The sequence below is a fragment of the Hyaena hyaena genome, unplaced genomic scaffold (assembly GCF_003009895.1).
Source record: "Hyaena hyaena isolate Hyena2069 unplaced genomic scaffold, ASM300989v1 scaffold_1627, whole genome shotgun sequence".
NCBI classification, from domain to species: domain Eukaryota; kingdom Metazoa; phylum Chordata; class Mammalia; order Carnivora; family Hyaenidae; genus Hyaena; species Hyaena hyaena.
In genome coordinates this window covers 108,032-133,997 of record NW_024082250.1, presented here as the reverse complement: position 1 = coordinate 133,997, position 25,966 = coordinate 108,032, and the positions used below count along the sequence as shown (strand labels likewise).

At 39.2% G+C, this 25,966-nt stretch overlaps 2 protein-coding genes and 1 non-coding gene across 4 annotated transcripts in view; 2 read left to right on the top strand and 1 right to left on the bottom strand.

Annotated features, from left to right (window-relative positions):
* LOC120226162 (olfactory receptor 1J1-like) overlaps positions 1 to 18,763 on the bottom strand; it is an 81,446-nt gene extending 62,683 nt beyond the window's left edge. The window contains exons 1-2 of one of the 2 annotated variants that reach the window (XM_039224356.1): positions 18,756 to 18,763; positions 13,301 to 14,243 (exon numbers count right to left, since the gene is read on the bottom strand). In XM_039224356.1, coding sequence (XP_039080287.1) covers positions 13,301 to 14,243; positions 18,756 to 18,763 — 951 coding nt within the window. Of the gene's footprint in view, positions 1 to 13,300; positions 14,244 to 18,755 lie in introns of those variants that run through there. The other variant, XM_039224355.1, reaches the window with a different exon arrangement.
* On the top strand, positions 4,728 to 5,696 carry LOC120226160 (olfactory receptor 50-like). The gene has a single exon (XM_039224353.1). It carries the CDS (start codon positions 4,755 to 4,757, stop codon positions 5,694 to 5,696), a length of 942 nt encoding a protein of 313 aa, XP_039080284.1. The 5' UTR covers positions 4,728 to 4,754.
* On the top strand, positions 6,013 to 6,119 carry LOC120226179. The gene has a single exon (XR_005526951.1). It is a non-coding gene; the product is annotated as a U6 spliceosomal RNA (small nuclear RNA).
* Positions 18,764 to 25,966: the final 7,203 nt, after the last annotated feature.

The window sequence follows — 25,966 nt, the reverse complement described above, 5'->3', positions numbered from 1 at the left end:
TGAGAGACTCTTGAATGCTGAGAACAAACTGAGGGCTGATGGGGGTGGGGAAGAGGGGAAGGGGCGTGATGGGCATGGAGGAGGGCACTTGTTGGGATGAGCACTGGGTGTTATACGGAAACCAACTTGACAATAAACTATGAGAGAAAGAAAAAAATGGAGTAGAAATCAGTGATGTTGAAAACAGGAAATAAACAAGGAAAATCAATGAAACTAAAAGCTGGCTGTTTGACAAAATCAATAAAATTGATAAATCTGTAACTATGCTATAAAAAGTTAGGGATCTACAAAACTCCGTGTGTGGCTCAAGGAAGCCGCAGGAGGGTCAGAGCACTGGGGTGGGGCTTCGGAGCTGTGGACAGACCCACTTGTGTCATAAGCTACAGGCTGAGGATCTATGAGGGCTTTGGGACACCTGAGCAGGAGGTCAGCCTCTGGTCCCTCACCTTTCAGATCTTCATGGAGCACCTACTGAGTGCAGTGCAGTGCAGTGAAGAGAACAGACACTATGCCTCCTGTTCTCATATGCTTTATGTTCCAGTGGGGGGGGCCCAGGGAGACCAATAGAGAAGTATGTGGGCCTTACTAAAGAAGGGCAGAGGTGTTCAGATGGTTTAGCAGGGGCTTCCTCTGCTGGAGCCCCTTTGTCAGCCCCTGCCCAGTGACCAGTGTTCTGGCTGCCAGGACAACCAGAGTGGATGGGGTGAGGAGCGGGCCTTTGGGTTGGGAGGGGACAGCACAGGAGCCCAGTCCCTGCAGGGGTGTTGTGGGAAAGTGGTATGGGAGGCGATGTCAGGCCTTTGACTCTGCTGCACATTCACCTACCCCCAGCTCTATCTCCTCCATCCTGGGCACCTGGCTGCACAAGTACACGGCTGCACCAGTACTGTCAGCCTCTGCACTTTCTTGGCCTAATGCAGTTGGTGACGTATGCACAGCTCAACCTTCCCAGATTAGATATGGAGCACCATGCCCACCTTTTCCTGGCCCAGCTGGAGTGTCCAGAGACTATTGGGGCAGAGAGGGAGTGGAGAATTGGGGGCTTGGTGCGTGTGTGCACTTGAGGAGTGGAATGAGGTTGAGTCACACTAGGAAAAGTTTCCAGAGGCTGGTGTTGGGCCAGGAACCAAAAAATAGCCTCTGGCCACTCACCTGGTAGGCTGCTGTCTGAGGAGAATTCCTGGGGGTAGGGTCTGTGCTGTGATATCTTCTGTCTTTGGAAAGGCAAATGGAAAGCTATTCATGTCAGCGAGTCCTCCACTTCCACTTCTAGTGCCAGTTCTAGGGCTGAATCTATGACCAGCTCCAGACCTGGAGCAGCTCCAGTACCCTCAGCTCTGCCATCAGCTCCCGTTGGAATTAGCAACAGTTTTAAGCTAGAGCCAACCTCAGAGCTAGAGCTGGCTCCAGCATTATCTATAGCACTGGCCATAGAGCTAGAGCCAGCTCCAGAGCCAGGTCTTGCTGAAGTGAAGCAAGTTTCTTGCTGAGTGAAATAAGTCAGGCAGAGAAGGACAGATACCATATGTTTGCACGTATAGTAGGATTAGGAGGAACTTAACGGAGGACCATAGGGGAGAAGGGGGAAAAGAGTTGGGGAGAGGGAGGGAGGCAAACCATGAGAGACTCTTGAATGCTGAGAACAAACTGAGGACTGATGGGGGTGGGGGGGAGGGAAAAGGGGGTGATGGGCATGGAGGAGGGCACTTGTGGGGATGAGCAATGGGTGTTATATGGAAACCAACTTGACAATAAAGTATTTAAGAAAAAAAAAGAAACTTGCACCAAGGGAATGCTGATTCCATAGCTTATGGACAAGAGACCAAGGTTTATAGAAATTGCATTCTATTCTACAGGGTCCAGTTGTGGTGATAGTATATAAAGTCCCTTGATCTCCTGATGAGAGAGTGAAAGTATTAGAGTATTTCTGGCGTTCTTGGAATAACATGGAATTCGGAAACAAGAGGCGTAGGTTAATACACTCGAGCACCAGTTTGGTTTGTTATGGACTGTGAACCCCAGTGCAAACTGAGAAGGCAAAAAGCTTTGTGAATCACCAAGTTCCTAGTAGCTGCTTTGTGCTTATTATCATCATTCCTCAAAGATGAACTCTCCTATTGCCTGCTAGCAACAGTTCTTCCCTTAAGGGAACCAAAGGCAATGAAACAATTATATCCTGTTTTTCTCTAATTTGAAGCTGGGAGTGGGGAGTCCCCCTCCACACACATACCCCCTGGGTCCTCTCCATGATTTGTAAAGCTGTAACCCATGCCTATTGCTCAGGGATTGTGAACAAGTGTATAACACTATATATATTTAATTTGGTTTTGAACTGATAATTCCTTTCTCCATTGCAATTCATCTTTGAGACCCTCAGAGACTCTACCTGCTTCATTGCATTCTGTGTCTTCTAAAGAGAAAAGGAAGAACCTTCCCACACCTCTAACTAAGGGTATATGTACTCATCATCTAAGAGGCAATTTCAGAGAAGGAGTAGAAATTATATTCAGTAGCACGATTACGTGTGTGTGTGTGTGTGTGTGTGTGTGTGTGTGTGTGTGCATGCATCTGGCATGTGCTACTCATCCTCAGCATGACTTTACCTGCTTCACACCAAAGTATAACAGACAGATCCATGTAGAATAATTTATCCCTGATGATCCTCTATCTAATTTTTGAGGGGATAGTGAAATACATGTCTCCTCTTGCTCATATTTCATTAAGTCTTATTGTTTTTTCCTCCCAATTTTATCCCACATCTGTTATTATCTTCATCTCTTCTGCCACGACTGAGGTGTAGGCAGGTGTTATTTTATACTTGAACTATGCCAATAGCCTCCTGTCAGATGCTTGCTGCTACTCTAGCCTTGCTATAGTCTGTTCTGTATGCAGTAGCCAGTATCGTATTTAAAATTTTTTCCTTCTCCCCTTTACTTAAACCTTTCCATGGGTGTTCTGTTTCTCTGAGGATAGAATAAAAACTTTCCATTATACACAAAAGGACTTTTACAATCTGGCTCCTAGGTAATTCTCCAACCCCATAAGTTTTCCATGCTGGCCATGCTCCTGAATTTTGTCTGTTCCTCAAATATCAAGTCCAAACACTTAACTAGGGTGCTCATTTTTGTAATCTTCACATGATAGACTCTTATAATTCAGGGATCCTTTTAAAGAACCCATAAAAACAGGCTTCCTCACCACTACCTAAGTTTCTTGTACTTTGATAGTATCTATAAAAATTGTGAATATATATATCCTCCAATTCCATTCTATGAATTTCTGCTACAGATATGTATGCTAATGTGCAAAATGGCATATGAATGATATTATTAATTAAACATTGCTGGAAATAGAAAAATATTAGAAACAACCTAAATGTCCACCAGACAGCTAGTGAACAGTTTTATTGTGATAAACTGACTATTATTAACATGGTAATGACTAGCAAACACTGAATGTGTGATTCATCTCAGGTAACAATATTAAATTAACAGGATTTTTAGTGGAGTGGACTGAAGAACATAGAAATTAAAGAGATAATTTCAGTCACATTGGGAGAATTGGTACATAATGTAAACTTTAGGTAAGCTCCAAGATGAATGTAGGTCCTATAGTGAGACACACTCTCAGAGAAAAAGACCTTTAGACTGAATAAGTCTTTATATAGTGTGTGAAACCTATTATTTTAGTAGACAGACTATCATGTTCTCTTTCCCTATAATTTTGTGAATGTTCACATGGGCAGGTCTAAGACTAACTAATCTAAAGAATAAAGAGATAAATGATAGTATTAGCAAAATATAAGTATTAGGATATGACAAGAAAAACTTGGCTATGAATCACTGGCATAAAACCTAGGTTTAGGAACTGTGAAAAAGGAGGGGTTATTTGGTAAATTATGTTGGAGAAACACAAAAATGTTATTCTTTGGCATATCCAGAATATGACTGGAAAAGCCAAAATATTTCCTGGCATTCTGAGAACTGGAATAAGAGTGATCTGGTTAGAACTCAGGGAATAAGGTGAGAATTTGGAAGAAAAATGGACTCTTCCTCCACATTCCATGAAAATTTCTTTAGCAAGAGTGATGGTAGACAGAAAATTTTGAGGAGCAGGAAGGAATTTTCTTAAAGAAATTCCTTTAAGACTGATGACTATATTACAAGGTATGTCATTAGATCTATGTTATTGACAAAGATTCTTGTCCTTAAAGCCCTTTCCTTGACCAGTTGCACATATGTTTCCACCAAGCCTCCAGATGTTGATTTCTGGGAGATCCAGGGCACCACTGAGTTGTCTTATTTTGATCCAATTCATGGAAATAAAATATTAGCCAAAGCACATGTGAGAGGCATGGGGAAGGTTAAAAAAGGCCAAAAGACCAATTGGAGAGCCTCTACTAGGATTTCCCAAAGCTTACTGACAGCCTTGCACTCCAATTTCCTAATCTCAGATTTCTATCATGAACTCCTGGAATCCTCAAGTTAGAATCTGATCTGGTTTGATCATCATTCTAATGTTTGAAGGATTCTCCAAAAAAGGCTGTGTCAGTTTCTAGGTGAACACTTAATATCCTGATGTCAAACCATCACCAGCCCATTAGTGGTGCAAACAGTATGAGTTATTGAGGTTAAAATTTATGTACTGATTAATTCAAAACCATGTTTCCATAATGTGATAGTCACAATGATTTCTCATTCTTTTACATACTATCTTCCTCCCCCACCCCCATCTCCAGCAAAAGAGAAAAGAGTATGAAGAGGGATAATCAGAGCAGTGTGTCTGAGTTCCTCCTCCTAGGGCTCTCCATGTGGAAAGAGAAGCAAGGTATATACTACACTCTTTTCCTGGGCATGTACCTGACCACGGTGCTAGGGAACCTGCTCATCATTCTGCTTATCAGGCTGGACTCTCGCCTCCACACCCCCATGTACTTCTTCCTCAGCCACTTGGCCTTCACTGACATCTCTTTCTCATCAGTCACAGCTCCAAAGATGCTCATAAACATGCAAACACAGAGTCAATCCATCTCATATGCTGGATGCATTTCTCAGCTGTATTTCTTCTTATTTTTGGGGGATCTTGACAGCTTCCTTCTCACATCAATGGCATATGACAGGTACGTGGCCATCTGTCACCCCCTCCACTATACCACTATCATGAATCCGAACCTGTGTTTCCTGCTAGTAATTGTGTCCTGGGTCCTCTCCTGTGCTAGTGCTCTTTTGCATACCCTCCTCCTGACTCGTCTCTCTTTCCATGGAGACAACACTCTCTCCCACTTCTTCTGCGACCTCTCTGCCTTACTTAAGCTCTCCAGCTCAGATACCACAGTCAATGAGCTGGTTATCCTTACTGTGGGAGTGGTGGTCATTACCCTGCCATTCATATGCATCCTGGTCTCTTATGGCTGCATTGGGGCCACTATCCTGAGGGTTCCCTCAACCAAAGGAATCTGTAAAGCTCTGTCCACATGTGGTTCTCACCTCTCTGTGGTATCTCTGTACTATGGAGCAATTATTGGACTGTACTTCTTTCCTTCATCCCATAATTCCAATGACAAGGATGTCATTGTGGCCATATTGTACACTCTGGTCACTCCCATGCTAAATCCCTTTATCTACAGTCTGAGGAATCGGGATATGAAAGGAGCGCTGGGACATCTATTCAGTAGAGGACTATTTTCATCATGTTGAGTGCTGTTTTCCCTACTAATTGGAAATAAGGCATGCAATGTGAATATCCTTTCTTCTCTGAATTGCTTTTTAGTAAATCTTGATGTGGCACTCTTTTTTTAGTTTCTTTTTCAGCTTGGACTTAGTTTTCTTCTCTGTTTAGTTTCTTTATTCATTTTAGAGTCATAGGTAAAAAAAACGTATCTGCACAACCATCTTTTCTTAAATGTTTTTTTCTTCTTTTTCATATGATATCCCCTGAACTACACTCATTTTAAATGTTTGTGCAGTCATAGCTTTCATTCTTTCTACTTTTTATTTTTAAAAATAATTTACAGTGCTCGCTTTGGCAGCACATATACTAAAATTGGAACGATACAGAGAAGATTAGCATGGCCCCTGCACAAGGATGACATGCAAATTTGTGAAGCGTTCCATAATTTTTGGATGAGCATTGGGTGTTATATGGAAACCAACTTGACAATAATCTATTTGTAAATAAATAAATAAAAGTGGAAAAAAATAATTTACAAACTTTATATAGAAAAGCTTTTCCCTTCTCAAGATAACAAAATATTCCTTCTGGTAGTTTCATGATTTTAGTTTGCATTTAATTTGGTAGTTCATTTGAAATTTATTATTATGAATGACATTCATTAGAAATTGAGTTTTATTTTTGTTCCTAATTTCTTATCACTTGTCCAAACTTTGGTTTTCAGTTATGTTTATAGGGTGATGGTAACATGATACATCACTGTTTTTTCCTTAAATTGAGTGGATCTAGTCACAAATTGAAATGAACTGGTTTTTTTAATGCCTCCCTCCCCTCAAAAAAAAAGGTCTAGAAAGGTCTGGTACAGGCCTCAGATGGTGAACTCAAACTTGATGGAAACTGTGTCTTGGGATGGCCAATTGGGAGTGAAGTGTGGTAGTGAGAATAGAGGTTTTGAAGTGGTTTTCTAAGTGACCATGTGTCTATGAGCAACCAGTCCAGTGCAAGAGAATTCAGCCTTCTAGGGTATGAAGGCTGAACCTAAGAATTCCTAGGAGGAATATCAAAAACCTAGACCTGAAGTGAACTTAGGCAGTACTTCGTCCAAACGTATCTGAATTTTTCAAAAAAGTACACCCTTGTCCCATGTACGTATAGTGTCTTATGTTTTCATCTGAAATGTTGATGTTACTTTTAGTCCCTGAGAAACTATCTTTGCTCAAGGCAGATATAACTACAAGCCAATAGCTGTGACAAATATTTCCATATTTAGTATTTCATTTAATCCTGGTAATTGGTATAAAAGAGGAAATTCATATTAAGAGAGTCTTAGTAAGTAGTCCAGTGACACTCAACTAGCAATGTTTAGCAGAAGTAATACTTACAATGCTGTATATGTCAGGTCCATCCTGAGTTCTTAGATTACTTGGATAGTTTTCAAACTTGATTAACATTCTTACCAATTTTACTGTATGTTTTATTTAAACTTTAAAAAATATTGAAATACCATACAAAAAAGCATATTTGACATATATACATATAGTTTGAATATATATGTATATAAACATGGTATGTTGTATGTGTGAATGTGTATGTGTCTATATATACATATAATCACACCCTAAAATATGAAAAGAAATATTCATTTAACAGTCTCTAGGCTTAAGTAGTAGAAAACTAACAATTTGTTGAAGTCCCTTGTCTCCTCTGCAACTGTTATCTTCCTCTTTTGTTTAAAGTACCTAATAAAAAAATAAAAAATAAAGTACCTAATAATTTTTACATAAATAACCATTAAGTATATATACATATGTATATGCATAGAACTATGTCTTAATGTTCATAGTGTTTTGTTGGAGTATTAGTGTTATGGGTGATTATTACTTTCTTCTTCATAATTTTCAGTATTGTTTTAAGTTTTGATAGCATGTATTAGTTTAATAACTGGAAAAATGTTACTCATTTTGAAAAAAATAGATACTCTTTAATTTCCAAGAAAAAGAAAGTATCCCATATTTTTAATATTTCAATATTTCCTACTTTTATTTAAAGAAGACATCCAATGGGGCGCCTGGGTGGCTTAGTCGGTAAAGCGTCCAACTTTCGCTTAGGTCATGATCTCGCGGTTCGTGGGTTCGAGCCCCACGTCAGGCTCTGTGCTGACTGCCAGCTCAGAGCCTGGAGCCTGTTTCAGAGTCTGTGATTCCCTCTCTCTCTGATCCTCCCCTGCTCATGCTGTGTCTCTCTCTCTCTCTCTCCTAGAAATAAATAAAACATTAAAAATAAATAAATAAATAAAGAAGACATCCACTGTATGCTAACTTGATTTTAAAAATAAACTAACTTTATTTAAAAAATAAAGACATCAGATGGCTCACAGACACATGAAAAGATGCTCAACATTACTAATCATCAGAGAAATACAAATCAAAACTATGATGAGGTACCACCTCACACCTGTCAGAATGGCTAACATTAACAATACAAGAAACACTAGGTGTTGGCAAGGATGTGGAGACAGGGGAACTCTCTTGCACTGTTGTTGGGAATGCAAACTGGTGCAGCCAGTCTGGAGAACAGAATGGGGTTCCTCAAAAAGTTAAAAAAAAATAGAACTATCCTATGAGCCAGGAAATGCACTACTAGGGATTTACTCAAAAGATACAAAAATACAGATTCAAAAGGGTACATGCACACTGATGTTTATAGCAGCATTACCTACAATAGTTAAGCTATGGAGAAAGCCTAAATGTCCAAAAACTGATAAATAAAGGAGATGTAGTATACATATGCAATGGAATATTACTCAGTCAACAAAAAGAATGAAATCTTAACATTTACAATGATGTGGATGGAGCTAGAGAGTATTATGTTAAGTGACGTAAGTCATTCAGAAAGACAAATGCCATATGATTTCTCTTATATGTGGAATTTAAGAAACAAAGCAGATAAACATATGGGATGGGAAAAAAGAGAGAGGGAAACAAACAGTAAGAGAGTCTTAAAGATAGAGAACCAACTGACGGTTGATGGAGGGAGGTGGGTGAAGGATGAGATAGATGAGTGATAGGTATTAAGGAGACCACTTGTTATGATGAGCACTGGGTGTTGTATATAAGTGATGTATGTATGTATGCAAGTGATGAATCACTGAATTCTTCTCCTGAAACCATTATTGCACTGTATGTTAACTAACTAGAATTTAAATAAAAATTTGAAAAGAAAAATAATAGTTTTAGCACATTATACTGTTCCTTCAACTTAGCCTGCTCTAGAACTGTGTATCAATGAAATAACAATATATTTATTCTTCTAGGTTTTGCCTTTGTTGTCTGGAATCATCCTTGTGATGTGAACTCATTCCTATTGTATTACATTCCACAGTGAGACTATCACACACTTGTCTGTTCTATTTTTTATGGCTATTTTGTTTGTTTTCAGCATTTTGCTATTTTGATCAATGATGCTACATACATTCTTGTACATCATCTAGTGCATATATGCAATAAATTCTGTAAATTATATACTCAGAAGAATTACTGAATTGTAAGCATGTGATGTTCTATGTAACTATCACTGCTAAACTCTTCTATAAAGTAGTTGTACCAAGAAACCAGTCTGGAAGGCTAAATATGGTATGATTCTTACTATATGAAACTCTAGAGAAAGCAAACTGTAGAGCCGACAAAAGATTAATCATCAATAGGGTTCAGAGCTTAATGCAGAGAAGGATAAATGCATAGAGGAAGGAGAGTTTTTAAAAGAAAAATAAAAAGAACTTCCTTGTGTCACATACTTGAAGACAATGTGCTACATTTTTATATAAAATTTTAAAACTTTGTATTCAGTCCTTGAAAGTCCTTGAATACCTGGATTACTTTTAATGTTGTGTGAAGTAGATTCATCTTAATGTTTCTTCATATTAATAATGAAGTTTTAAAAATTAATGTTTTAAAAGTTCATTCTGTCTCCACTACTCTGCAGTAGATGTTCTTGGCTGCAAATGAAAGTATCAATTAGGTAATTTCATCTGTACTCAAAAGAAAAAAAAAAGATACAGGTAAATAATGGGTAAATTTAAAGTAAAAGTCTATCAGTAAGAATTGTTCAGAAGAGAAGAACAAAAGTTCTTGCTTATACAACTGTTGCAAGAGGTGAGGAACAGAGGTCTGGGAACTTGTGCTTGAAGACTAAAAAGCCCAAAACTAAAGATTTCAGTGTGAGCATAAAATAGATGGTTTCAAAGATTAGTGGGAAGTGCTGCAAATCTCAAGAATCATTGAAAAAGTCCCCAAATGTCTTGGTCTCCTGCATAACGCAGGTGGCTCTTAGTTCAATGGGAAACTACTGTGAAGCTTATATCTACCCATATTTCAGGTTCTAATTACCTCCAGAAAATAATGGCTTCTTCTCTTGTCTTCTAAACTCCTCATGAGTTCCTCTCATTGGAAGACATTAAACAAGAACAATACAGAAAAGAAAAATCTGGAAAATGTAGCTTCTAGCCTTGCCACTGCAATGCAGGAAAAGCTCAGAAGTAGCTGATAACAATGCTAAGTTAGCAACAGTCTAGCATATGGCATCAGGAGAAGAAAGGAGGATTGAGTAAGAGTCTGAGAGTGTCCATATGCGAGTCCCAGACCAGAAGGAGGGATGCATGGGACAGGGCCACCCTACACGAGTGCACTTTAGGTCAGCCAACCTGCAGCTGGCCACAGAAACACCAGTGAGATCAGCTGAGTCCAGAAAAATACAACCGTCCCAAGCTAGATCAGCCAAGCTCCAAACAACCTTCAGATTGATAAGTAACATAAATGCTTGTTGGTCAATACTTCTGAGCTACTGTGACCATTTGTCATCCAGCATTTTTCTGTAGCAACTGTAACTGATACACAGGGGTACAAAAAAGCCTTTATGTCACAAGGAACAGTGTAAGTAATATGAGTGGAGTACAAATGTATGTTCCTGCTATTGAAGTGAAGAAGAAGGAGTAAACAGTCTTTTAAACAATAATGGAATACTACATGGCAATGAGAAACAATGAAATCTGGCCATGTGTAGCAACATGGATGGACCTTGAGGGTGTTATGCTGAGCGAAATAAGTCAGGCAGAGAAGGACAGATACCATATGTTTGCACGTATAGGAGGATTAGGAGGAACTTAACGGAGGACCATGGGGGAGAAGAAGGGGAAAAACAGTGGGAGAGAGACAGGGAGGCAAACCATGAGAGACTCTTGAATGCTGAGAACAAACTGAGGGCAAATGAGGGGGAGGGGAAGGGGGGTGACTGGCATGGAGGAGGGCACTTGTGGGGATGAGCCCTGGGTTTTATATGGAAACCAACTTGACAATAAACTATTTAAAAATTTATAAAAATATTTATAAAAATATTATAAAAATTTATAATATTATAAATAGAAGAAAATAATAAATTGGTATATTATACATAATACCTGGGATGTTGAACACCTACTACTCAGGAAGTGACATTATCTGTTATTCTTTGAAAATTTATTTATTTGAGGATTGTTTTCCTCTTCTGCTGAATAAAAAGCTCATGGATCCCGTAAATTCTTTTCTAACCTTTAGGTATTAGAAAGGGTAAAGATTACTTTTTATCACAAATGTGTCTCAATTCTATAGTTAAATTTCCTCATTGGATCCAGGCAGGCAAGAATCTGAAGTTCAAAAAAGGAGTCATAATAGTAGGTTATCTATCCCTTTCCTCGTTTTTCTGAAGTCTAGTAACAGTTGCTGAACGCACCCTCTGGGATAAAGCTTGACAAAGGGGTGACAGTAATATGTTCCTTTGGTGTCTATCATATTAAAAAGGTTTTGACTTCTCCTGACCTGGATGACGGTTAGATCGGACTCATTCTTTTGTCCCTTCTGGGCCAGTGGACATTCAGAATCTCCCAGGCTGCCTTCCCACACATCTTCTGTGATATAACAAAAGAATATTTCCTCCTGTAATTGTTTCCCCTGGAGCCCCTGGTTTTGTGATTGTGAATTTCCTACAGATTTTTTTCTCTCTTCGAGTTTCCTAGACTTGCTCATGGGTCTTTGGGAGAAATGAAAATGGCTTCACATCAGTTTTCCCTTTCACATAACTCAGTTGTAGTCCATAGGAAACTTTTTTAAATTGAAGTATAATTGACACATTATGTTACATTAGTTTCAAGTGTACAGCATAGTGATTCCACAGGTAGGGAAATTTTATTGACCCACAGTGAAAAGAAGTGGAAGGTACTTCCCTAACATAATTCTATTCTATAATTTAATTCTCCCTCTCTCACTATTTCATTTTTCCTATTGCTACTGCTGTCATCCAGGTGAGCGATATATATCAGACTCTCTGTAAGGTTCTTTTCAAGCTTCTCCCACTAAACTTGAAGTGAAAAGGAAAGCACCCCTTTCTCTTTTGGGAGGATTTGGTGTTCAATGTGCAGCTTTCTCAAAAAAAAAAAAAAAACCACCATCATTTTATGAGATGAAAAAAAATCCACCAATACTGTAGTTCTTAGCAATTTTTAGATCCATATCTGGGTTAAGAGGCTGATGAGTTATGAAACTGAGTGTTGGGTATTTCCTATAAACATCTTCCTTTTGTGTGTTACAACTCACTTTGGCATCTGGAGTCTATCAAATCTTGGTACCTCAGTTGAAACTTCCAGTTTAATATCATGCACATGCTGCTCCCTCTTCCTGTTATAGCCAGGACAAGATAGAGCTTTGTGTGTCTGGATAATTCTCATTTGTTAAGTTTCAGGTAAAGCAACACCTTCCCTGGGAAAGTCTTTCATATTCTCTCACAGTAATTATTTCTCCCCAAGACACAGCATTCCATATAAACAATTACATCCCTTATCATGCTGAATCACTCTGGAGTCAGACAGCCAAGATACAAATCTTCCTTCACTAACTATGATGTTAAGACATGTTTTGAGCATGATTTTTCCCAAAGTATCTTTTTGAGCATGAGTTTTCTCAAAATATCTCTTAGGGTTGTTGTCAGAATTAAATTAGATGATCTTAATGCATAGGTTAGGCTCTTAAACCAGTGCCTGAGACAACTGAGGTGATATTCATTTTGTTGTTGAATATATATTTGTTTGGGAAGAAAGGATATGTGGGCTGTATTCCTGAAGGACAAGCAATCAGTGTGTTAATTATTATGTAAGAAAAGTAAAATTCACTATGTTCTTCTTGGAAGTTCTAGAAGGGCTAAAGTTCCCTGAATACCTGCATGTCTGAGTGAAGAAGGAGACACATCATTACCAAAATGGAAAATTGCTTAGAAACTGATGCATAAAAGACCAAATATATTTTATACCAATCTGAAAATCTGAGGAGAGGCCAACCCTGATAGCTTCCATTTGATTATACCAGCCAAGGTGGCACAGCATCTTCAAAGTATTTTCCAATCCCATCATTCAAGAAAAGAACACATTAAATCCCATAAAGCACATCGAATTTTACTATTCTCCCCAACAGCTGTAAGGATAATGTCAGCAAAGCATTTCTTAGTGACAGTGTGGAAGGTGAACAAGAGAGCTATATTTACAATAATTTGTGTTTACATGTAATTGAAGAAATATGATAATATGTATATTTTAAAAGAAAAGTAAGTATCAGGTAGAAGAGTATGTTTTCTTACTCAAGAGTTTTCTTAAAGCCCCTTTCATGTCTTTATTTCTCAGGCTATAAATGAAAGGATTCAACATGGGGGTGACCACTGTGTACATCAATGAAGCAGTTATGTTCTTGTTATTGGTGTTGTTGGATGAGGGAAGAAAATAGAGACCAATAATTGCTCCATAGTAGAGAGTCACTACTGAGAGATGAGAGCCACAAGTGGACAAGGCTTTGCAGATGCCCTTGGCAGAAGGAACCCGGAGGATGGTGGCCCCAATATGGCCATAAGAAACCACAATGTATAAGAATGGAAGCATAACAGCTGTTAATCCTGCGGTAAAGATTACCAATTGGTTGAGGGAAGTGTCTGAGCAAGACAATTTGAGCAAGGCAGCAAGATCACAGAAGAAGTGGGGGATGGTGTAGTCAGCACAGAAGGACAGCCGGGCTAGGAGAAGGGTATGCATAAGAGCACAAGCACAAGCAATGACCCAGGATCCAACCACCAGCATGACACAGATTCTCTGACTCATGATGATAGTATAATGCAGAGGGTGACAGATGGCCACATACCTGTCATAGGCCATTGAAGTGATTAAGAAACTGTCTAAATCAGCACAGAATATGAAGAAGTATGTCTGTGAAATGCACCCTGCATAGGGGATGGATTTGTACTTAGTATGCATGTTCATCAGCATCTTTGGGACAGTGACAGATGAAAAGGAAACATCAGTGAAGGCCAAGTGGCTGAGGAAGAAGTACATAGGGGTGTGGAGGTGAGAGTCCAGCCTGATGAGCAGGATGATGAGCAGGTTCCCCAGCACCGTGGTCAGGTACATGCCCACGAACAGGGCGAAGAACACGCCCTGCTGCTCTGGCCGGATGGGGAGCCCCAGGAGGAGGAACTCGGACACACTACTCTGGTTCTCCTTCCTCATACTGGTATATCAGCTGAAGGGGACCAGTGGGGAAAGTTGAAAAGAGAAGGTGGAATGTTTCTGGATAAAAAAGTGATCATTGTGGCATAATATAATAGAGATGTTCTTTAGATTTAGGGAAGGTCTTCATCCATATCTTCTTACATTTTAGACATATTTTTGCTGAATAAATGTAGAAAATGTGTACCTTTAGGATATAGAATCACTTTCTTTCTCAATTCAGTGCCAGTCTTTGCAAATGATTAACACTAACAGTTAATGTTTATTGAATGTTGTCCTTATGCACTGTTTGAATAGCTCACATGTAGCAATTGATTCAATAGTCTTATGTATATGACCTTGGTCGGTACCATTGTTAATTTCCACTTTTCAGATGGGCTAGCTGAGGCAGGCAGTCTCACAGTCACTGAGGTAAGATGACCAGCTGGGATTTGGACCCAAACATTGTGACTCCAGAGTTTGTTCTTTGGAAGCAAAACAAATTACTTGACATCACAAATCTCATTGCCCTTCATAATTTTGTGTATAGTAATATGTTTAATTCTGCTGTATTAATTCTGCTGTCAAGAGTAATCCTGTACTCTTGACACATTCCATGATTATTGCTGATTTGTTCATTGGCTGTAGACTCAGAATCTATCATAGACAATTAATAATAAATATACAATATGAATTTGTTGTTCAAGTGAAAGATGTCACATCCAGTTGAATTAATCACAGCAGCCTCTTAAGAAACTTACAACAGGTCTTGTTCAAGATCCAGGTTTCATCCTAATAATCCTGGAATCCCGTGTTATTTAGCTGCCACATGGAATTACCTTCAAAGAAGTATGATCTAAAAATCTAAAAATAATTTTTAAAGGAATTATTTTTTTCAGTGTCTCCAAACTAGCCTGTAAGAGACTTATTGCCTAACCCAAATCAATATCTATCAATATATCTACACATTTTTTTAAAAAGAGAAGGCAGGGATTCACTATAACATATCAAAGATTACTGTAAAAGTATATTGGCTACAACAAAAAAATGTATTTTTACAAAGATAAACTAATAAAACAGTGGAGTAAACTAGAGAGCCTGGAAACAGACGTGTTTATGATGAGGACTTGGCCTCACCATCACTTTACCAACTGGATTTAGAAGGCAACCATGTCCACCATTCCTGGTTCCTCCCACCACCATAGGAGTGAAAAGAAGAGTGTAATAATAAACCAGTTTAATCCAGTAGGTGAAAATTCATATCGAATGATAGCTTTCAATGGCAACAGCAAAGTAGCTAACTGGCTCCCTAGAAGGTGTGGGACCAGATATCAAATTAGAATATTTATGAATGCTTTTCCATTAGGTCTCTCAGAAAAACATGAAAGGTAGCTGGCTACTTAGTCCTAGAGACAGATCTTTATGCAGATTCCAGCACTTTGGACCCAACCCTGACCCCACAGTCTTCGTGGATATTGGGAAATGAGTGATTGAACACTCTCTAATTTACTTGAGATTTTTCAAATCATCTAGGTCAGTTTTTCTCAGGGGGAACATGTAAAATTATACCTATGTAGTATGATTTCCAGACCAACATTGAGACTGTATCCTCATCCAAAATATCACCCTCAGACTCTAGATGCTGGCAAGGATGTGGAGAAATGGGCACATTCCTACGCTGTTGGTGGGAATGTAAACTGGTGCAGCCCCTCTGGAAAACAGTGTGGAGATTACTCAAAAAATTAACAGTAGAACTCCCCTATGACCCAGCAATAGCACTGCTAGGAATTTACCCAAGGGATACAGGTGTGCTGATGCATAGGGGCACAAGTGCCCCAATGTTCATAGCAGCACTCTTAACAATAGCCAAAACATGGAAAGAGCCTAAGTGTCCATCAATGGACGAATGGATCAAGAAGATGTGGTTTATCTATACAGTGGAATATTACATGGCAATGAGAAAGAATGAAATCTGGCCACATGTAGTAACATGGATGGAACTTAAGGGTGTTATGGTGAGCGAAATAAGTCAGGCAGAGAAGGACAGATACCATATGTTTGCACATATAGGAGGATTAGGAGGAAGCTAATGGAGGACCATGAGAGAGAAGAAGGGGGAAAATAGTTGGGGAGAGGGAGGGAGGCAAACCATGAGAGGCTCTTGAATGCTGAGAACAAACTGAGGGCTGATGGTGTTGGGGGGAGGGGAAGGAGGTGATGGGCATGGAGGAGGGCACTTGTGGGGATAAGCACTGGGTGTTATATGGAAACCAACTTGACAATAAACTATTAAGAAAACACCAGCAACAAAATATCACCCTCAAAATGCTGCTGGCATCTGAAATTCTTTCATCAAGAGATAAAAGGTTTTAAGTTCCCAACCAAAGTAAATACTCCTGGACAAGAAAGCCCTTTGGCCAACCCTCTCACTGAGATGAGATGGCTGGGACCCATTTATATTTGGGGACCAGGTTTGAATGGCAGAACAAGGGCACTGACCTCCTCAGACAAAGTGAGGAGGGGAGAGGGTTAGGGATTACAGGCAGAATAGAAGTAGAAGTCGTAGACACAGAACAAATTTATCATCTTTGCAATTTGGCTGCTGTAAGGCTAAAAATAGTCACATTGTAATAAAATATGATTGAGCACCTAATGTGCACCAGATGCTTTTCAAATACTGTCCATTTCTTCCCACAACCTTCAATATAGACATCCAGATCCTATTTTAGAGAAAAGAACACTGGAACTCAGTGATGAAACTTGTCCAATGTTATATAGCACTAGTATCTGGTAAATTTGAGATTTGATCCCTGGCTGCAAAGACTATTTGCTCATACTATATTACATACCTTCATTAATTACATCCTTGAGTAAGATAGTACTTGTTGCCTGAGAGCACTCAAGAATTTTAGGAATCAAATCAGGAAGCTTGAAGATTAATGGAAATCTATGGCTTCAAGATATGTGTCTAGATGGCAATATTAATAATAACAACATTATAATAACAATCATTCATTAATTACATATTTAATCTGTGAATAATAATATGTCAGCTACTGTGACATGTACTTTGTATCATCTCAGGCTAACAGGACCACACACACACAAAAAGACATTATTCTCATTTAACTAGTTGGAAACTAGGGCTTGCAGAGTGTAAGTAGTTTGCCTAAAATCATTCAGCATGAAATTATGGACAGATCATTCAATCCCAGATTTATCTGATTTCAAACCCATGTTCCTAACCCATGTGCTATATTGCCTCTAGCAGAGCATGGTTTGATGGAAAAGAGACATTGGATACGTGCTCCTCATTAAGAAGAAGGTGGGAGCTGTAACTACCCCCACACCTTTGGATGGATGTATTGCCTCAGTCCTTAATCAGATGATTAAAAGCAAATAGAGAGCCTAGAATACCAACTACAGGATCTACAAGGATAATTCCTCATACAGTGAATTCTCAGGGCTCCAGGACAAAAGCAGACTGGATATTGGTCAATGTTTTTGATGGAATACCTAATTTCTATCAGCAAGTGAAAAAAAGTTAAGGCAACTGTGGTATACATCCATTGGAAGTAATACCAAATAGCCAGTAAAATTAGTTCATAAAAATCTTATGATATAATTTTTGAATATTGGAACATAACAGAAAATTGTATGTAAGCATATTTAAAACTATCTGCAAAATGATGAAGATTATGTTATTATTGTTATTTTTTAACCTGGGAAGTTTTGCTCATAGTTTAAATACATGCCATATATTCAGCAAAACTGAGATAATATTTTCTTACAAAGTACAAACCTCCAAGGAATTATAATTATTACATTCATCTAAGTTATTTAAGATCATACAACAAAATTATAAAAGTGCTTGGCAAAAGTAGATTTATGTAGCAGACCATTCACACACATACACTCCCCCCCATACACATACATTTATTGTGGAAAGAAGTCTATAAGCACTGCCCTTACCAAGCTCCAGAGTGATAAATTCAAGGACTGTCAGCCCCAGGATGTGAACTAAGTTTTCATTTTCTCTCCAGAAGATTTAATCTGGGGCAGGAAAAAAAGGCACAAGCTCAACCCTCAAGTGAGAAGGAGGTCTCTCTCTCTCTCTCTCTCTCTCTCTCTCTCTCTCTCTCCTCTTTTTTTAACCAGATCCAAGGCAACAACAGAAGCATCCATTTTTATCAGCCAGGTTGGGAACCATGGGACTAAAGCCACAGATTTCTGATGTTGGACAATTTGGGAATAATTATTGCATTTCCCTTAACCATTCTCAGTGGAGATGTGCCTTTGCCAGATACTCAAGGTAGTCAACTCCTTTGGGAATATAAATGAGGACTAATTTGGAGATTCATTTATTTTTAAAGAATTTTCACACCACTGAGCTCATTTAACCTTTCAAATAATTCTTGAGGTAGATACAATTTTTCCCCACTTTATTGTATTTGAGGGTGGCCCCCAAAAATGGCCAAATGAGGATAGAAACCCAAGCACATTAACTTCAAACTAAAGCCTAGTTCCAGTGAACCATGACATCTCTCTCATAATAGCAGGTTCTGTATCATATGGACTCCTTCTCACATTTAATCTGGAACTGGGAAGAGAGTTGCTACTAGTCCCTGGGAAATAAAAACATTTATCAAAGAATAGTCGGGCTTCTGTTTCTCGGAAATAGAGATTTCCCCCCTTCCTTTCGAAACACCTAAATGCATGCAGGACATTTTTTTTTTTTTTGGTCGATTATGACACATAATAGTTGGCACATATTCAGTGCTCAAAATATATTCTTTAGCCATGAGTGTGAGAAGTCTTAGAAACCTATTCATTCAGATTGGCAAAAATAGAAAAGAGACACAGAACCAAGTGGAAGAGATAGCATATTATTCATTTTTCAATAATTCATCTTATTCATCAAAATGTTGTGCAACACATATATGGCAAGAATTTATGAGATACAGTGAATAAAGATTTGAAAAAACACTGCAATGAAGGTGAGTGCTGAGTGCCACAGAAGCACAGAGGAGGGGTATCAGACCCAAATTTAAGGGGTCTAGAAAGGTAGACTTTAGGAAGTTACAAGTCAGCAGAGACCCAAGACAATTCAAACAAGCAAAAGGTGACATGGACAGCATAGAGACAGAGCATTCAGAAGGGAGAAGAAAACAGAGGTAGAGGAGAAGACCTGGAGAAAAGAAAGATGACAAGTTTGGAAAACTACTATCAGGGAAATTAGATTGGCTGAAATGTATGCTTCAACAGGGGGAAGAGGTTCAGAATGAGGCCCAAGAAATTAGCAGGCATGAATCAATAATGCAGAACCTTGAAAGACATGATGAACAATCTACACTTAATCCAAAATCAAAGGAAGAACCATGGAAAAATCTGATCAGAAGATTGATGGTGTCATATTAAAAACTATCATATCACAATAGGTGAAGAATAGATAGTGAGCATGTGTTTGCAGCAGCTGGAGGGGATTTTGGAAAGGCAAAGATGGAGTGATGGGATACAAATCCAGAAGCAAGGAGACTAGTTAGGAAGTGGCCACAGATAGTTAGGTGGGAGGTTATGAAAGTCTGTCTAAGAGAGACAATGGAGTTGGAAAAAACTATATGGATTTAAATCTCCTTCAGAGTCAGAATCTAAAAGATATGATAATTCGAATGTGAATTGATTTTGATAGACTATAGAAAATGAAGAAAATGGGGGCGCCTGGGTGGCTTAGTTTGTTAAGTGTCCGACTTTCACTTAGGTCATGATCTCGTGGTTCATGGGTTCGAGCCCCGCGTCGGGCTCTGTGCTGACTGCCAGCTCAGAGCCTGGAGCCTGTTTCAGTCTGTGACTTCCTCTCTCTCTGACCCTCCCCTGCTCACGCTGTCTCTTTCTCTCTCTCTCCTAGAAATAAAATAAAACATTAAAAAATTTTAAAAAAAAAAAGAAAATGAAGAAAATGAAGGTGTTTAAACCTTCCTAAATTTGTGGCTTGGACAGCATGTTGTATAGTTGAGTTATTTACTAAGATAGGGGATATAGAAAGAAAAACAGACTTGAGAAGTTTTTAACACACTAAGTGTGAAGTACCTGTGGGTCACCCATGAGAAGAAATTGAGGGAGCAGATGGATATATTTTGGAGACTGAAATTCATGGGATATTAATATACAAAAGGATGAGATTGACTAAATGAGATGAATAAGAAAAGTTGAGGAAAAAAATCAAGATTAGAGAAGAGAGAAAGAAAGGGAAAATTGGGGAGAGAGGGGAAGAAAAGTGATGGATGAGAACAGGACTGAAGACAGCCCATAGCGAACGCTGACAATCAAGGAAATAACAGAGAAAGAGTGTCCCAAAAAGATATCAAACAACAACCAGAGACATAGAAGGAAAAAATGTGGGGACCACAGAAGCTACAAGAAGAGAATATTAAGTGTTGAAAACCATCCATTGAACTTAGGGATAAGAAGGATTTTGGTGATGTAATGTCAGTGAGTGCAGGGAACAGAATCTAGATTACAATGAATTGAGGAATAAATGTAAAGTGTGAAGTCCAGAAGGTGGCTAGTTGTATTGATCCAACAATGAAGCTTTGCTAGAATCATAGGTTGGAAGGCCATTGCGGCAAAGCCTTGGGCATATTGGTAGGAGAGTGAGAAAACATGAGATCAATCCTGGAGGTAAAAGAATGAAGACAAAAGAAATTTGGGAGAAAAATGGATAGGAACAGAGACTGGATAGATTTATGAGTCAATGATTCTACATAATGGGAAGAGGGGAAAGACAGCAAATAATTCAATGTTCAAATTTAATATTTTATATGTAAAGCAGCTCCAAGTTTTCCTACTAAGGTGGTGGGAAGAGTTTGGCTAAAGTGCAGTAGAGATCAAGGTCATTTAAAGATGAGATCAAAGAATAAATGAGTCACGGTTTTTTTTGTTTTTGTTTTTGTTTTTTACAAATAGTTTATTGTCAAGTTGGTTTCCATATAACACTCAGTGCTCATCCCCACAAGTGCCCCCCTCCATGCCCATTTCCCCCCTCCCCCCACCCCATCAGTCCTCAGTAGAGGACTATGTATCCTTTCTATGTAGAGTATCATGTCGTCTGTGAAAAGTGAGAGTTTGACTTCTTCTTTGCCAATTCTGATGCCTTTGATTTCCTTTTGTTGTCTGATGCCTGATGCTAGGACTTCGAGCACAATGTTAAACCACAGTGGTGAGAGTGGACATCCCTGTCATGTTCCTGATCTCAGGGGGAAAGCTCTCAGTTTTTCCCCATTGAGGATGATGTTATCTGAGGACTTCTCATAGATGGCTTTTATCATGTTTAAATATGTTCCTTCTATCCCGACTTTCTCAAGGGTCTTTATTAAGAAGGGATGCTGTATTTTGTCAAATGCTTTTTCTGCATCTATAGACAGGATCATATGGTTTTTATCTTTTCTTTTGTTGATGTGAAGTATCACATTGATTGATTTGCGAATATTGAACCAGCCCTGTAACCCAGGAATGAATCCCACTTGATTCTGGTGGATAATTCTTTTTATGTGCTGTTGGATTTGATTTGCAAGTATCTTGTTGAGGATTTTTGCATTTGTATTCATCAAGGATATTGGCCTGTAGTTCTTCTTTTTTACTGGGTCTCTGTCTGGCTTGGGAATCAAAGTGATGCTGGCTTCATAAAATGAGTCCAGAAGTTTTCCTTCGATTTCTATTTTTTGGAATAGTTTGAGAAGAATGGGTATTAATTCTGTTTTAAATGTCCAGTAGAATTCCCCAAGGAAGCCATCTGGCCTAGGGCTCTTATTTGTTGGGAGATTTTTGAAAACTGATTCGATTTCCTCACTAGTTATGGGTCTGTTCAAATTTCCTACCTCTTCCTGTGTGAATTTTGGTAGAGTGTGTGTTTAGGAATTTGTCCATTTCTTCTAAGTTGTCCAGTTCGTTGGCATATAGTTTTTCATAGCATTCCCTGATAACTGCTTGCATTTCTGAGGGGTTAATTGTAATCAGTCCATTTTCATTCATGATTTTGTCTATTTGAGTGCTCCCTCTTTTCTTTTTGAGAAGCCTGGCTAGAGGTTTGTCAATTTTGTTTATTTTTTCAAAAAACCAACTCTTGGTTTCATTGATCTGTCCAACTGTTCTGTTGGTTTCTATATTGTTTACTTCTTCCCTGAGTTTTATTATTTCTCTTCTCCTACTGGATTTGGGGTTCTCCTGTTGCTCTCCTTCTAGTTCCTTTAGGTGCGCTGTTAGATATTGTACTTGTGCTTTTTCTAATTTCTTGAAATAGGCCTGGAGTGCAATGTACTTTCCTCTCAGGATTGCCTTTGCCACATCCCATAGAGTTTGTATTGTTGTATTTTCATTTTCATTTGTTTCCATCTATTTTTCAATTTCTTCCCTAATTGCCTGATTGGTCCATTCGTTCTTTAGTAGGGTGTTCTTTAACCTCCATGGTTTTGGAGGTTTCCCCGACTTCTTCCTGTGATTGATTTCAAGTTTCATAGCATTGCGATCTGAAAGTGTGCGTGGTAGGATCTCAATTCTTTTATATTTATTGAGGGCTGCTTTATGTCCCAGTATGTGATCTATCTTGGAGAATGTGCCATGCGCACTTGAGAAGAAAGTGAATTCCATGGCCTCAGGATGTAGAGTTCTAAATATGTCTGTCAAATCCATCTGGTCCGATGTGTCATTCAAGTCCATTGTTTCTTTAGTGATTTTCTGTCTGGTTGATCTATCCAATGCTGTAAGTGGAGTATTAAAGTCCCCTGCTATTAGCACATTCTTATCCATAACATTGTTTCTGTTTGTGATTGTTTTAAATATTTAGGTGCTCCCATATTTGGCCCACAGACATTTATAATTGTCAGCTCTTGACGGATAGACCCTGTAATTATTTTCTAATGCCCTTCTTCATCCCTTGTTATTGTCTTTACTTTAAAGCCCAGTTTGTCTGATATAAGTATAGCTATTTCAGCTTTCTTTTGACTTCCAGTAGCATGATAGATATTTCTCCATCCCCCTACTTTAAAAGTGAAGATGTCTTCCAGTCTAAAATGAGTTCCTTGTAGACAGCAAATAGATGGATTTTTTTAAAAATCCATTCTGCTACCCTATGCCTTTTGATTGGAGCATTTAGCCCATTTACATTCAGTGCTTTAATTGAAAAATATGGGTTTAGAGTCATTGTGTCCTTTGTAGGATTCATGCTTGTGGTGGTGTCTCTGGTACCTTACGTTCCTTGCAACCTTTCCCTCATAGAGTCCCCCTCAGGATTTCTTGTAGGGCTGGTTTAGTGGTGACGAATTCTTTCAATTTTTGTTTATTTGGGAAGACTTTTATCTCTCCTTCTGTTCTGAATGACAGGCTTGGTGGATAGAGGATTCTTGGCTACATATTTTTTCTGTTCATCACATTGAAGATTTCCTGCCATTCCTTTCTGGCCTGCCAAGTTTCAGTAGATAGGTCTGTCACCACTTTGATAGGTTTCCCTTTGTATGCTGGGCCCTTTTATCCTAGCTGCTCTCAAAATTCTCTCTTCATCCTTATATTTCACCAGTTTCACTATGACATGTCGTGCAGAAGATCGATTCAAGTTACATCTGAGGGGACTTCTCTGTGCCTCTTGGATTTCAGCGTCTGTTTCCTTTCCCAGATTGGGTAAGTTCTCTGCTATAATTTGTTTCAGGACTCCTTCAGCACCTTTCCCTCTCTCTTCCTCTTCCGGAATTCCTATGACACGGATATTGTTCCATTTGATTGTATCGCTGAGCTCTTGAACTCTCCTTTCGTGTTCCTGGATCAGTTTATCTTTTTCTCAGCTTCCTCTTTTTCTCTAGTTGTGTCTTCTAAATCACTGATTCTCCTTTCTGCCTCTTCAATCCGTGCATTGGATGCCTCCATTTTATTATGCCTCTCATTTATAGCATTTTGTAATTTATCACAACTATTTTTAACCTCCATAGTTTTTGTGGCTATAGTTTCTCTGATGTCTTCCATGCCTTTTTCAAGCCCAGCCATTAATTTTATGACTATTGTTCTAAATTTTTGTTCAGTTATGTTGCTTATATCTGTTTTGAGCAGTTCTTTAGCTGTCATTTCTTCCTGGAATTTCTTTGGAGGAGAGTTCTTCGGTTTTGTCATTTTGGTTAGCTTTCTATCTCTTGTTAGTTTAAAATTATTTTTAATGTTTTATTTATTTCTAGGAGAGAGACAGAGAGAGAGAGACAGCGCGAGCAGGGGAGGGTCAGAGAGAGAAGGAGTCACAGACTGAAACAGGCTCCAGGCTCTGAGCTGGCAGTCAGCACAGAGCCCGACGCGGGGCTCGAACCCACGAACTGCGAGATCATGACCTAAGCGAAAGTCGGACGCTTAACTGACTAAGCCACCCAGGCGCCCCTCTTGTTAGTTTTAAAAGCTTGTTATGCACTCTGCGCCTGCAAGTGCTGCTGTACCAAAGAAGGCTCTTTGACTGTCCAGGGCCTGTCCATTCAGGAAGTGTTCTTTGAATGATGTCTCTTCGTCTCTCTTGTTGAGACCCTGGTTATTTTATTTTCCTACTCATAGTGAAATTTGGGACTCTCCACCAGGTGTGTTTTGGCTTGTTTCTTGAGGAAGCCCTTTTCTCCTTCAGCTTCGGTTGTTTCAAGAATCTTTGCCTTCTGATCCTGTGACTCCAATCTCTCCTTCATCTTCATACAGCCTTCTCTGGGTCTTCTCTGTAGATTATTCATGTAATTTTGAGCGGGTGTAACTCAGGAACAGCCAGAAGGAAGAGGTACATTGGGAAAGGTGCCTGGAAAGGGTGCATAGCTTCTACGCCCTCTTTTAGCACGCTGCTCTCTGCAAATTTCCATGTATTCACAAACCCAGAAGCTCTCTGAACTTCTTTGTCCTTTTTGGGATTTATAGAGTCTTCATTACTTCTATTCATTAGGCATGATTGGCCTCCGGTGATCAAACTTTGAACTCTGTCTCAAGCCCTTCTCTCTTCCCTCTTCTATATTTAAGGTTACATGTGATTACATTTGGCCAACTCAGATAATTCAGGGCTATCTCATGCTATTTATTTATTTATTTACTTATTTATTTACTTACTTACTTACTGACTATCACAGAAAGTGTTTGTTATTATAGAGGAAACTAGGAGACACTGGAGCCCATGCCTGGCAGCCTGGGCAGTGTGAGTAATCAGAGAGAGGGAGAAGCAGGTGAGAACCTCATGAATCATGTCTGGGTAGTCTCTGAACCTGGCTTGGGCCAGGAGACACTCTAGCTGGGCTTGTGTGTATAGCTAGGGAGGTCAACTTTGACAAGCAGGCTTCCACCCGGACAAAGCAAAGATCAGCCAAAATCAAGGGTAAGAGCTGCATAGACATCTCCTTAAAATGGAAATCAAATTAGGCTTATTACAACAGAAGTGCATTTCACCCTGATCCTAAAACAAGAGGGAGAAGGGAGCACTGGGCCCAAGCAGATAGCCTATCTTTGAGATAAGATGCTTTTAATGGTTAAATATTGGCAAGGCCTTCCACTTTCCTAAGAGCGAGCAACACACAATCTCCAAGGCAGCTTTAAAAACTACTGTTGGGGTGCCTGGGTGGCTCAATCGGTTGAGCGTCCAGCTTTGGTCAGGTCATGATCTCCTAGTTCGTGGGTTTGAGCCCCGCACTGGGCTCTGTGCTGGCAGCTAGCTCAGAGCCTGAAGCCTGCTTCAGATTCCGTGTCTCCCTCTCT

Coding starts and splice junctions, on each gene's coding strand:
- LOC120226160 (XM_039224353.1), top strand. CDS start 4,755: ATGAAGAGGGATAATCAGAGCAGTGTGTCTGAGTTCCTCCTCCTAGGG.